The following is a 14,971-nucleotide window of genomic DNA, read 5'->3' on the forward strand; positions in this document are numbered from 1 at the left end:
GATTTAGATGTGAACAAAGCTGGCACTTGTATGGTACTTCCGAAGAGCAATTATTATTAATAGTAATCTGATTATAATAAATGTTTTTCTCAAATTTGTGCTGACTTTGTTCACATCTTCTCTATCCATTCAGCAACTAGTGAGCTTACTGTGCACCTGTGGCAGTATATCATGGATTTGTGAGTGCTCCTTAACATAAACTTTTGGTACTTCAATGGGGCATTAAACTGTGTTAAGATTAGGGTTTACCGGACTACCATGGATTGTTCAGTCACTAGACAGAACGCAGGTGTTTAATAGACTGTGGAGAACCGTTTTGTTCTCCAATGCAACTACAACACACATCACTGCGAAATGCTGAAAGAACTAGATTGGTCATCTATGGTGCAAAGTTCACCTTTCCTGTCTTGCCTTCAAATACTTTCTGGGCAAGCTACCCATCTATCTGAACAAGCTCCTCACCCCTTCCACATGCAGCACTTATCATCTGAGATTCGACTCCAAAAGACTGTTCGTGGTCCCAAGGCTCAACAAAGTATCCGGCCACTCCTCCTTCTCTTACCATGCACCATAAAACTGGAACAACCTACCGGAGACTCTCACATCCACCACCAGTTTAAGTTCTTGTATATAATGTATACCCTGTTCACTTATGTAACTGTATTTGTAACCATGTATTATTTGTCTTGACTCTATGCCCAGGACATACTAGAAAACGAGAGGTAACTCTCAATGTTTTACTTCCTGGTAAAATATTTTATAAATAAAATAAATAATAATAGACAGAAGTTTATTTAGCCAGAGCGAAAAGCAAAACATAATTCAACAGGTACAGAAATACTTAAACCACAACAGGGGTACGGGAAGACACCTAAGTGAATGGTGCTGCTGAAACAAGCTTACCCTCTATGTTCCTCTGGGATCCTTTATGGGTGAAGTCACAAAGGCTAGGACAACAGTGGGGTCCACACATTTGTTTCAGTGATCAAGACTAACACACCGTACAGGGTCTAGACACCGTCCACTGTACTGACACCAACTCTGCAAAACAAGTCACCAACACAAACTTCTGTAGAACTCTGGTCGGCGGCAGGGGTTATTCTTTTTCCCCACTCAGAGAGCCACCGATCAGTCTGGTGGAAAAAATTACCATTTTCTCTCCCGGTGGGGGGCTGATTAGCCAAGCCTCTGTACACGGACCAGGTACAATAATGTGATAACTGGATGCAGTGGACCAAGAAACATCGGGTGACGTGCCCAAACAGGATCAGGCCTATCTCCAGCATAGGCCACGGGATACAGGTCCAGGAATACAGTAGGGTAATGGGGAACAGAAATGTCACAGTACACGTATATTCAATACCTTACAATGATGACTGGGAGTCCTTTTTGCAAGGCAATGGGGGACATACTGCAAGTGCAAGATTAACCCCCACCTGTCCTTGAACACCCAGGTAAAGCAGTATTGCTGCTTTCATACATTAAAACACCACATACATTAGAGTACATAGAATCACATGGGTAAAGCAGTATCACTGCTTTCACATATGTAACACATAATACAAGGTACAGGAAATCAATAAACAGCATAGTTTAGTATGTGCTCTTAAAGAATTCACTTTAAATGTACACTATACATATACATAAAATGGAACATTTATTTACAAATTAATAAAACATATCACTATTCTTATAGTTTTTCCAGTAATTAAAAAGTGAACAGGTGGAGGTGTTGGGTTTCTATTAAACCACATATGATCTTAGTTTAATGTTTGTCGCTCAGAGTACTTTAAGTGCTAATGTCTAACGATAAAAAGCTGAATATGCGTAGGAGTAAATAACGTACAGGACTTGTAGTTGATCAACTCCTCCTTCATTATTTTTTCTACATAATACCAAGTACACTGAAATAAAAGGCAAACCCCAGAGGCCCAACCTTAACGCCATGGTTGCCCACAGTAATCCCGATGAGAATAGGCAGCAGTGCAGACTCCCTGTGAATTTTAGGAAGCCTTGCTGCCTATTTCGTCACAAACCAAAATCAGTAAAAGAAGCATTGCACTGTGAGTTTATGGGCAGGATAGGTTAGGTGTTGTGATGGGGGTAGCTTCATTATATTCTGTATGCTTCAAACAATTACAGAAATGTACATACATGCAATTAAATAAGTGCCTTGCAGGAGGCTCATTTTCCATTTCTGATTACCCCAAAAAGTAATACCAGTTTGTTGTTTGTTTTTTCCTGGGGGTACTCTCAACATCAAAATATGATGGGTTTCTAATACTGTATTTTATTTAAAACAGCTAAGCACAATGGCACACGAGTTTTCAGTGAAGGAACAAGGGTTTGAAGTTCAGTTGCAAGAGATGGAAGATGGCAATCGAAATTCCATAAACGAATTAAGGAGGCTACTGACAGCACAGCAAAAAGCAACCAACAGATGGAAAGATGAGGCCAAGAAACTAACAGAGAGTTTGGAGACCAGACTGGGGAATCTACGGTATGTACTGGTGATAGCTACCTGTGTTAGGGAAAGGTGAGGAGAATCGGAAAGAGAAAGCATGTTATGTTTTGACAGAATGATCATTTATTATTCTGTTTCAGATTAATTATGCACTTTCGTGGTTATACTCACATTTGAAAATATATATTTAGAGTTTGTGAATAACCAGCTACAAATATAACAATTTTAGCACATTATTTCTGCTTATTCACCTTATTTCAGTTGGTTATAACTTGTTTCACAAATGATTTGCCATCGGAGAATTAGATTTTGACTGTTTTTTGTTTCATTCTATAATTCAGATACTGACATTGAAAACCTGAATGTGTTTTATTTACATAGCATATGATGATACAAAGCACAAGGTCAAACACAATATAAATTATGTAGAACCGGTTAAATTATTTCTTGTGTCTTTTTTGCAGTACTTTTTCATTGGGTGACTGATGTTGCATCTGATTTAGGATAAATAAAACAACCCCATTCAGGAATGCAATGCAATGCAGGCCTCTGCATTACGGAAGATGCAAAATAGTGCTAGCAGGGGTTCTCAGCACAGTCCTCAAGACCCACCCCTCCCCCCCAACAAGTCAGGTTTTAAGGATATCCCTGCTTCAGCACAGGTTGCTCAATCAGTGACTTAGTCGAAGATCCTTCATTGCAGGACTGAGCCACTGCTTGAGCCACCTGTGCTAAAGCAGGGATATCCTGAAATCCTAACCTGTTGGGGAGTCTTGAAGACTGGAGTTGACAACCTTTGTGCTAGAGTGACGGTAACTATGGTCTTGCCTTCTCCTACATAAATAATTAGGAGCAGGCTATCTTGTAGGACAGGAGAGCGCAATCTTTTTACCCTGTGCCCCCCTAATGGCAGTTCCTCTCTCTCCGCACCCCCCCTCCCCCTTGCCTCCGGCTTCGGCGTCGCAACGTGGCATCACATGACCTCGCGGCGTCAAATGATGCTACATTGCGGCGCGTCTACAGAAGCAAGGTAAGTGCAGTTTACTGAGGCCTTCTCCGCTTCCCCGGCACTTAATTTAAGTGCCTTAGGGAAGCGCACGGGGCCTCTGTAAACTCCACAGCCAATCGGGGCACGCCCCCCAGTTTGTGCACCGCTGTTGTAGGATATACCAGTTACAGAGAATGTCTGCGGTCCAGGGGGCTCTTTAGCACAATAGCTTAGCAAATCTAATATCTGGTATTCTTTGTGTTTTCTTGTATACTACAGACTGCAGATACTTGTATTCCTTCTTTACTGCCTACTGTTACCATGGCAAATATGTTTCTCCTTTACTTCACACAAACTGTTATTTGTTTCTTACCATACATATTTGTTCTTCATTTATAACCCAAACTCCATCAGCTTTACAGACCTTTTAATTGATGGTTTTTATTTTAATAATTGTATTATATATATTATTATTTTTTTCTTTTGTTTGGCGCTGATAGTGTATACCGCGTTATACATAGAATTTTTGTAGACACAAGTCCCTGCACCGCAGAGCTTCCAATCTATTTTTTTAATGTTGCTCAGTAAGATTCTCATTTTTTTTCTTTGACACATAAATAAATGTTTCAGGACTCGCTTCTTAATGGTATAAATGGTGTGTTGGACCAGGCTATTTTGCCATCCCCAGAAATCCAGTATTTGGTGCTTTGTTCCCCCTCATTGTTCTTTTTATTGATTTTCCAACATTGATGGTAAACATGAGAGATTTAACACATCTTTACAATTTTCCATGCTTAAATTATACATAAAAAAAGAAAGTAAAAAGGTATAAATCAGATGCTCAAGCTTAACTAAAAAATACACAATTTTGAAATGAAATAATTAACTTACAGAATGTACAAAACATAACTTTAGTCTGACACATATTACAGGCGTTCGGTGCGGATATACTGTTCTCCTTTCCTGAACCTTTTAACCTGTTTATTTTCTCCCTCTGTTTGTGCAAGAGACTCCAGGTTGTGTGCGAAAGCCTGATATATTTGGTCTTTTTCACTCTGTGGTAGGGAGTCAATAAAGGGTTCCCATTTTGTAAAACAATTCTCAGTTTTTTGTTCCTCATTGGTCTCCGTTTCCATTTTATCTAAGGTCACTGTGAGGTTTGTTTTAACCGTTTCCAAGTTTGGAGGGTCACACATTGCACCCTTATAGACTTTCTAGCTGCAGGAGTATAATGCGCAAACAATATTAAAGTCCCCAGCGCTAAAGTCCAAGATACCGTGATCTTCAGATAGTCTCTGATCTTAAAGATGATAGCTGGGCTCCGTTGAAAATGTTCCAGATGGGATGTGTCTTTGGAATAGACAGATGCACGTCTGAAATACAGATGAGAGGCACACCTGATTGCGCAGCGTTTTCTAGCAATCAGATCCCTATCTAAGACAGTGAAGATTCCTACTCACATGATGAACGCCAATATATTCAGTGGAGAGAATCTGTGCTTGTTCCCCTTCTTTCAGCTCCTCTCACAACCCCACGTGCAGGCAGCTTACTGGAGGTGGCCTCAATCCACAATGGCGTCGGGGGTGGCTCCGTTAAGAACCCCCACCGAAGAGGGAAGAAATGGGCACAATATGGTGTAGTTTGACACTTTTAATTGGTTAAAACACTAAAAAAACAATGTAAAATACACTCACATGGTGCAATAACGATTGGTATTGCTAAAATTGCCGTCCGCAGCTTGCAAATCCTGCCCTTAGAATGCACAGAGTCCCTGCATGCAGACACGCTGGTAGACTGAGCGTGGGACGTCACCGCTGCTGGGAACTCCCTTGCAAAAGCTACGGTTGCTGGGATGGCTCAAACGACTAGGCTCCTCCTCCCTACGCGTTTCGTGACACGTGGTCACTTCGTGACGAAGTGACCACGTGTCACGAAACGCGTAGGGAGGAGGAGCCTAGTCGTTTGAGCCATCCCAGCAACCGTAGCTTTTGCAAGGGAGTTCCCAGCAGCGGTGACGTCACACGCTCAGTCTACCAGCGTGTCTGCATGCAGGGACTCTGTGCATTCTAAGGGCAGGATTTGCAAGCTGCGGACGGCAATTTTAGCAATACCAATCGTTATTGCACCATGTGAGTGTATTTTACATTGTTTTTTTAGTGTTTTAACCAATTAAAAGTGTCAAACTACACCATATTGTGCCCATTTCTTCCCTCTTCGGTGGGGGTTCTTAACGGAGCCACCCCCGACGCCATTGTGGATTGAGGCCACCTCCAGTAAGCTGCCTGCACGTGGGGTTGTGAGAGGAGCTGAAAGAAGGGGAACAAGCACAGATTCTCTCCACTGAATATATTGGCGTTCATCATGTGAGTAGGAATCTTCACTGTCTAAGATAGGGATCTGATTGCTAGAAAACGCTGCGCAATCAGGTGTGCCTCTCATCTGTATTTCAGACGTGCATCTGTCTATTCCAAAGACACATCCCATCTGGAACATTTTCAACGGAGCCCAGCTATCATCTTTAAGATCAGAGACTATCTGAAGATCACGGTATCTTGGACTTTAGCGCTGGGGACTTTAATATTGTTTGCGCACTAATTGTTTTCAGGTTTGGAATAACCTGACATTATTGTCACCTAGCTGCTTGCTCTTACAGCAATTGTCAGACTGTTTGTTGTTTTAGCACATATTATCCAATAGCACATTAATTATCACATCTTAATTTAGTGTAGGTAAGCGCTTTTGGAGGGGTTATTTTCTTTGTTCTGCAGGAGTATAATGTCGGCAATACTTGGGATTCCTGAGTCCCCATGAACTTTTTTCCACCCCTCCATGTTCCCAAATAAAACTGATAGATGTTCCTTCACAGTTACCACTTTTGTCATGTCGTGTGTGTGTGTGTGTGTATGTATATATATATATATATATATATATATGTATATATATATATGTATATATATATGTATATATATATATATATGTATATATATATATATGTGTATATATATATATATATATATATGTATATATATATATATATATATATATATGTATATATATATATATATATATATATATATATATATATATATATATATATATAGGTATGTATATATATATATATATATATATATATATATATATATATATACAGTGGTTGACAAATCACCAAAAAATCTACTCGCCACACAAAAAAATCTACTCGCCACCTAGTACCAAACGTATGCTGCTTGGGCCAATACGCGCTCGCCACGATGTTAAATCCACTTGCCCAGGGCGAGCAAATGTATAGGTTTGTCGAACACTGTATATATATATATATATATATATATATATATATATATATATATATATATATATATATATATATATATATATATATATATATATAAATTAGAACCTGGTCCCAAAAATCAGATATACATGGGCATTCCCATAGGCAGTGTTTTTGATCCATGTTAATAAGCAGACATTTATTTGCCTCTTTCTATCTGTTTATATTGGATGTCAAACTCATAATACGCTCTATGTAGTAATGTAAATTATAATTCCCTCCATGTCTCTGATATTATTATTTTCCTGGTTCTACCCAATCCTACCAGCAAAAAGTCAATCTTAGTTATTTTTGGCAAGTCTTTGTTCCACTTGGCTGCCACTTTTTGCAATTGCTTGCCATGGTCTTTATCTCGGATCCAATCATATAATTCAGAAATGTAAAATGTAAAAATATTTGCAGTCCTGAAGTAGCTATCAAACATGTTGTTTTCTAATAACTCTTTCTTATAGTTCTCTAGGCTCTTACAGTAATGTATGATCTGCATGTAGAAGAAGTAGTGAGATTGTGGGAATTACTTCTTAACTCTCAGCTCTTCAAATGACAAAGTGTTCCCTTTCTATATGAACCAGCTGTCCTATATTATTTATTCCCTTGGTTTCCCACGTCTTAAACATATTTTGTGATCGACCTGGTTCAAATTTCATGTTACCTTGTATAGGCAGAAATTTGGATATTTTGTAGGACATTCCATAATTTTATGTCTGTAAGGCGAACCAGGATAAGCAGCATCTGCAATGGGTATATAATACTAGCGAAGCTGATCATCTTAACAAGTTGTCATCTACCCGATAAGTTCAATGGGAGGCCTTGACTACTTTCTAGCTATTTAATCACTTTGGTTGAGATTGATTTAAAATTGCTTGCGTACAATTGCTCTAGGTCGGGGTCTATATTAACCCCCAAGTATTTGATTGACTGCCTTGTCTTTTTACAGGGGAGGTCTTCCACCCACCTAACATTATTGTTGCGAGACAGCACTAGAATCTCAGTTTTGGAGGCATCAACTATAAACCCCATACATTTTTCATATTTTTTAAGTGTCTCATATATATTTTTAACCGGTGTTTCCGGATTAGAGACAAACATCAGACGTTCATCCGCAAAACAGCCAACTTTACTTCGTTACTTCCTATTTCAAAGCCTTTATAGTTTACCATGTCCCAAAGGTACATACAGTAGCCAATGGTTCCATTGCTATGTTGAATAGCAATGGCGAAAGGGACACCCTTGCCTTGTTCCTCTGTATAAATTGAATTCCTGGGAGAGTATTCCTGCTGCCATGATCTGTGCCTTTGGACCCTCATACATAGTTTTAATCATGTTAAGAAACATGCCTGATATTCCCATTCTTTGAAGTATATCAAATAAAAATTCCCATCTAACATTATCAAAGGCTTTTTCTACGTCTACCGAAGTAATTACATTGTTCCTAATACAGTATCTTGTGGATTTGATTTGGTCCAATAAAGGGCTCCTAATAATTTTCTTATGTTCTTCACTGAAGATCTACCTTTTACAAACCCTGGCTGATCTTTATGGTTCAAACCTGGTAATACTGCTGTGAGCTTCTCTGCCAGAATTTTTTAGAGAATTTTTACATCCTGATTTAATAAGGATATGGGTCGATATGAAGCTGGCACAAGCGGTTCTTTACCTTCTTTATGTAAAATTCTGATGAAAGCTGTTTTCCTTGTTACCAAATATTCCCCTCTGTCTACTATCTCTTTGAAGGCGTTTTGCAGGGATAGTCCTACCTCTGGCCCCAAGATCTTATAGAATTCGGCCGTAAAGCCATAAGTTTCTTTATGACAGCCTCTATTTCTTCCCTGGTAATCGGAGCATTACGTTCTTGTTGCTCTTCATTCATTATTTTTAGGAACTATAATCCCTGTAAAAACTTGTCTTGAGCTACATCACCTTGCTCACTGGTATTATACAGTTTTTGATAAAAGTCCCTAAACACTGTACATATTTCTTCAGGAGTTGATGTTCGTTCACCTGAAGCTTTACGTATCCTACTTATGTGTTTTGGCTGTGTAGCTCGTCTAACTAGATTTCCTAATAATTTACCTGCTTTGTTACCGTACTTATAAAGGTTAAGGTTTCTAAATTGGAGCTTTTTGTTCTTCTGTGTAGCCATATTTCGCATACATTCTTTGCTTCCATGTATTTGTCCCTGTTTTCTGGGGTGGGATTTTGATTGAAGTGACAAAACACCCTGTTCAAGCATTTGGTGCTTTAATGCACGCACACACTGCAAGAATCACATGTTGCTATTTAGGATGTTTTTGGTAATGCTACTTACCAAGCCCTAATGTTTCATACTGTACTCTATATATTCAGTGTAAGAAGATGCCTTATTTCTCAAAATAATGGTAACTGCATATTAAGTGATCATGAGAGAACGCTTAGATATAAAAGTGCAGAATGTAGTGCTGCGCTTGTTAAAAACTTTGGGAGATTGTATATTTGATCCCGTCCAATCTGATGTGACATTGTTTAAAATAATTCAAAATTGAGCTGTGGAGGAAATGATAGAAAGGTGTGCGCGGGGCGTCATGCGAGAACTAAACTGCATGTAGACCACCGCGCACATGACCAGGGCAGGCGTGACAAATACAAAAGTATGTCTCGCCAAGCATGGACACAACAATTTAGTTTAATTGTTGTGATTGCGCACTCGCGTGCACTCAGCCTGGACGAGGCCTTATGCTGGGGCCATGATGCCGCAGACCGTGCGGAGATGTCTGCACGCTGAGTGATCAGATTGCCTTAAGACAGTGATCGCGTCCATGTGGCGTGCGGGCGGAACGCGTTGCACAAAAAATCAGTTGAAACTGATTTCTTGGCGCGACAGGCCGGTCACGTGAGCGGTTCGCCCAATGAGGGCGAACTAGCTCCGTAACGCACGGCCCGTCCACCATGACCTGGGAAAGTACCCACTTCATGCGGGTCACTTCACAGCCTCCGCACGGGCGAAGGAACAATGGCCCCAGCCTTAGGCTACGCTTATAGTGCCTGCGACTCGACGGTCACTGGAAAATCAAATAGAGATGACTTCCAGCGATCGCGACCGCTCCGTCGCGCTTACTATAAACGCACGCGATAGCGGCAATGCATTTGTTTTGCCGCAACGTCGCGTTGCTGTCGCCGGCGCAGCCTTAGAATGACAAGCTACAAGGAGCACGGGTAAACTACAATTACAATATGATATTGGCTGTCGCTAAGACCATTTTGCACTGGAGCCAAATAACTTTCCCTGTGCTCTCAAAGTGCAGTGTGTACCTGGTATTAGAATTGAAATGGACAAATGATCTTAACAATTTGAAACCCTTTCAAATACTGTAGACATTTGTATTAAATACCAGCAGAAGTTAGTAGATTGGTTGCTTGTAAAACTAAAAAGTGGGGGGAAATGTATAACGTTATGCATTATTTTCCTGGTTAAATTGCCCTAAAATGTTCGTATGACCTTACAAGCAGCATAAGTACTCTGTGAAGCAGCCACCTGTGATCTTATGGCTTCAGAAGCAGCTGTAATTACTAAGGTGCCCTCATGCTGCACACAGTGATGGCTGTTATATAAAGCTTCTAATTTACGCCTATTACAGTATAAGGTGTTTTACAATTCAGGAACATTTACATGAGTTTAATGTTAGCCATATGAGGACAGTGGTACTCTTATTGAATATGTGACCAAGATATAGCGGGATCGCCTAAAAAAAAAAAAAGACACAAATGCTTGTGTTTATTTATGAAAGCTTCAGAGGAAAGAAAAAATATATTAATTAGTTATAATACTGTACTGTGATATTTTACTGATCTGTTTTGCCTTCCAACAAAGGTGGAGTAAATATTAAATATTATGCCACACGTGCACAATTGTTAAGCCCGTTTTAATTGTATTTACAAATATGCCTTGCGTGCAGATTTCTTATATTCTGTATGCCCTTTTGCTGACATTTTTGCTGAGACTTGAAGCTCATCAAAGTGCTTTGCTTTTTAAAGGTATGCTAATTAAAAGCTTGTTCAGCAAAATTGAATGTTGCAGTGTTATTTATACTGATTGTAAACGGGTTGAGCAAATGGTGCCCCTTAACAGTTCTTATACTTGAAAGAATAAGATTTCTGAAATAGGTGTTCTGTATTTAAACATCTGGGTTCTTAAAATCACCAGAAATGAGATGGCATCTGCCTTTTTTTTTTTTTTGCATTTAGTTGGAAATGGTACAGTATATGAATATTTTTGCCCTTTGTATTCTGACAGAAGATCTGTAAACCTTTCAGAGACTGAGCTGGAATACTGCCCAGACTTTTAAATTGGTATGGGAGAAGTCGTCACTTTAAAGTGTTCAGCAGCTTAATAGAACATGTATCTTAGCAATATTCATACAGAGAAAGAGACAGGCAACACATTCTAATGTCATTGGGTTTTTGTGGCATCTGTTTTTTTGGCATTTTGCTAATTGAGACCCCCCCTTTTTTTTTTAAAGCACAACATGAAGATTACATGTACATTTTACTGTATAACAGTTTTATTTTAGCAATGAGTCCTTAACAGATTGAGACATATTTACTAAGTAGTACTATTCTTTAAAGCGGCAAATTCAAGCTTTTTTAAAATGTATTTTTTTACATTGGATTGAAACTGGGTCTCCACAGCTGAACCCTATTAATTTCAGCTCCAGGAACCCCCTGCTGCCGGTGTACTGCATAGGGGTGCCGGTAGACGCTCTGCTCGGCTACCATGGTTCACATTATGGCTGCTTTCAAAGCTCCTGTGCCCAGCCAGCCAATAGGAAGCCGTGACATCATCAGGTTCAACTTCCTATTGGCCCTGACACGGGAGTATTACATTTTAAAACCCAGTTAGCTGAGCTAGTGCGGCTACCGGCACCTACAGCGGTAAATATCTCTGGAAGCAGGGGTTCCTGAAATGAATGGAGTTCAGCTCCGGAGACCCACCATTTCAAACCAGTGTCTTCTTTAAGACTTCTTCCAGTGCCAGAAGCTGTCGTATGGACTAACACACTCTTGGTAAATATGGCTGTAAGAGAAGTGTGCAGAGGTATGCTAATGGAGACTGTTTAATGTGAAATTAACATAAGGCTTTATTGCCTGTTCCTTTAAACAACACAGCAAATACAAATATTCATAAAACAACAAACATCTATCCCTGTGTGAGGGCTAACTCACTCCCTAGTCCCTATCTGTAAGACTGGGGGGGAAAGCCCCTCGCCAGCATACCACCCCCAAAGTCTCAGCGGTACCTTAAAGCAGATGGCCCTTCAGGTCAGTGGTGTCTTGGTGTGTTTGAGCGTCCAGCCTCTGGCAGGTTCCTGGGTCCTCTGTGTCCAGGAAATGAGGTCTGGTCCCCTTGTGTCTTACTTTCAATACACAGTTCTTCTGTGCACTCGACCTCTTCTCTCCTTCTGTCTGCCCAGTTGTAACTGAGCTAAGGAAAATCTCTCTTGGTCTGTTTCAGCAGTAATTTTAAACCTGTACTAATTAGGCAGGTGGAGTCTGGTCAATTACCTGGCTGCACTTAACCATCTCTCTGCTGGGTTTAGAGGCAGTTTCTTCAACAAGGATAAGTTCCTGTTACATACCTCCCCTGTTTGTAGGACGCTCGGGGTTACCACGGCCGAAGCCCATCCTTCCACTCTCACTCGATGTCTCTGCGGCTCAAATTAGAGTGGATGGAGTATGAGAACCCTCCGTCCCGCTGGGATTTGAGCCCTTTCCCCAGGTTAGTAATGTCTCCTCATGAAGGTGCTTGAGCTCAGGACTCCTCAGTTGCTCGAAGAGGACTTTACCAAAGCACAGTCTTTCTTCTGACCACTTGGTCACGAATTTTCCGTTGCGTCTTTTCTTCCCTGAGTTTAGGGTGACCACTTGCAGCGGGTTCTGTAGCCATATTCACAGGTGGTTCAAGCTGGGTGGAGTTTTTATCCATACCTATTGACTCCCATGGCATCTCAGCTTGGTACTTACCTTGTGTTGGTATTGCGCTTCTCAGTCGTAATTCAGTTCTTCTTTCCTGAATTGTGTGGAAAGCCGATCGTAGTACTGAGATGGCATTGTGGGTGCGCTTATAGCAACGCACAGCTTGTTTGGTTGTGATGTAGAACCTATATCTGGATTGAATCACACCTGCAGCTTCCTTCATTTTTTTGTAGCACTTTTTCTGCAGATACTTTCTAACATTTGAATGGAGCAAAATTACACACTGCTTCAAATGTTCATAATCCTTTTTTTTTGTTGCCTTCTCCATATGGATTGGAGAAGGCAGGCTGCTTTATTCTGGTGATTTTAGCCGACAAGTTTTCATTCCTCTGTAGGCAGCCTTTATGGTGAGTGCTGTAGAGCGTTTGCGCAGATGCCTTTCTCTTTCCAACCTTGCTTGGACAAGAGCTTTGTAGTACTTCTGAATGACTCTGCTGCTTTTCTCCCTTTTTAAACAAGTTTAGCTCATCAGCCAGATAATCCTTTTTCTGGAGCTTGCTCTGAGTGTGCATCAATGCATCCTTCACTACATTTTGGAGTTCTGTGGATTTCTTTGCTAGAGCCGCTGCTGCTTACCTCAGTTTCTGGACCTTCTTGTGCTCCCTCTTGTACAGAGTCAACTGGCCTCTAAGCTTGGCCTCCAGCGATGCTCTGGTGATGTTCAGGGTAGCCTTCAGTTCCACATGCTGCTCTGCAGGGACACACTGGGTAATCAGGCGTACCTGCAGCACTTGTACTTTTTTTAGCAGGCTGCAGATTTTCTTTCTGCAGAGATTGCTGCTTCTCTTTGGCAATCTGTAGATACGCACGCAGCTCTTGCAGATGGCTCTACAATATATGCTCTGCACGTGTACGTCGCTCCAATGCTTCTAACTTTTGATCTTCCAATAGTTTCTTTATTTTTTTCAAGCTTGTGCAGCTTGTGCAGCTTTTCATTCTTTTCATTGACGTGGTCAATCAAATCAGAATTTTTTTCTTTCAGCCTTGTATTTTCTCTTTTTACAGTCTCTATAATATTCAGGGCCTCCTTGCAGTCCTCCTTCCATCTACACACTTCTAAGTTGAGACTCCCAGTCTCCTGGTGTGAGACTTCTATCTCTAGGTTGAGGGTGTAAAGCTCCATCTGAGAGACTTTAAGATCCATACTAAGACTGAGGATAGCTTTTTGAGAGATGTCCAGCTCCTCAGTGAGACTGTGAAGTTCCTTTTTAGAGACTTCCAGTTCTGTGAGGCAACTGCTGATCTCTTTATGTGAGGCATCCAGAGCTATGCTGCGATATGTCCACCTCTGTCCAGATACTGTTGACCTCCTGGCGAGAAACACCCAGCTCTATCTTGAGTGTATGGACCTCTTTCTGGAAGATCTCCCGCTCGGTAACTAGGCTGTGAAACTCTTTCTGGGAGACTTCCAGCCCGGCACGGATACTGCGAATCTCTGTTCGAGAGACTTCGAGGTCCGTACTGAGGCGGTCAACCTCCTTCGAGAGCCTCCGAGCTCTGCACTGAGACTGAGAGACTCCTTCTGAGATAGTCCAAGCTCTACACTGAGACGGAGGGCCTTTGTTTTTTGTTTTTTAAACCTCCTCCTGTTTCTGTTGCAAGTCAGCAATAACTTCGTCCGAGCGGGTCTTTTTATTGACCATGGCGGTAATAATAGTTTTCGCTGTTTTCAACTCAGTCATCTAGTCCTCTAAGTCACTACTTAAGCGACGCTCTGTGTTCATCACTGTCCCACAGTCAAAGGTGATTGAGAACAGATCACTCTGTAGCTTGGAATTAGCTTCTATCTCCTGTTTCAATCGTTTACAGAGGAGATCAGAGTCCTACCTGGTATTTTTTAGGGCATCTTCAGGGCTGGTCAAGGGATCGTCATTCATTGATTCCGGCTCCGCTTCCCTGGTATAGTTTGAGGGTTTCTCACTGTCTGCACCAGACAGACACTTCTTTGGGGTACATGAGTTCTGCCTTGGGCCCTCTGGATATTTGGTCATCCGTGGGACAAATTCTCCATTTCCTCTAGGCTGCAGGGCATCTCGGGGCCCCCCTTTTCCTACGCGGGATCTGCGGACGTTTCTGTTCCTTCCATGGTAATTGGAGAACCTTTTTACTGCCTTTTTGCTTTGGAAGACTCCGTTCCATCAGGGGTACTGGGGTCTCTTTCTAGGTTTGAGATTTTAGC

The 14,971-nt window shown here is 41.1% G+C and overlaps 1 protein-coding gene across 4 annotated transcripts in view; it reads left to right on the forward strand.

Moving 5' to 3' along the window:
- SCLT1 (sodium channel and clathrin linker 1) overlaps positions 1–14,971 on the forward strand; it is a 179,667-nt gene that overhangs the window by 118,062 nt on the left and 46,634 nt on the right. For all 4 annotated transcript variants that reach the window (XR_012803959.1, XM_075615377.1, XM_075615368.1 and 1 more), the window contains exon 19: positions 2,304–2,500. Coding sequence is in view for 3 of the 4 variants with exons in the window: in XM_075615377.1 (XP_075471492.1) it covers positions 2,304–2,500 (197 nt within the window). In the remaining variant the exon portion in view is untranslated. The remainder of the gene's footprint in view (positions 1–2,303; positions 2,501–14,971) is intronic.

The sequence above is a fragment of the Ascaphus truei genome, chromosome 1 (genome assembly GCF_040206685.1).
Source record: "Ascaphus truei isolate aAscTru1 chromosome 1, aAscTru1.hap1, whole genome shotgun sequence".
Classification (NCBI taxonomy): Eukaryota; Metazoa; Chordata; class Amphibia; order Anura; family Ascaphidae; genus Ascaphus; species Ascaphus truei.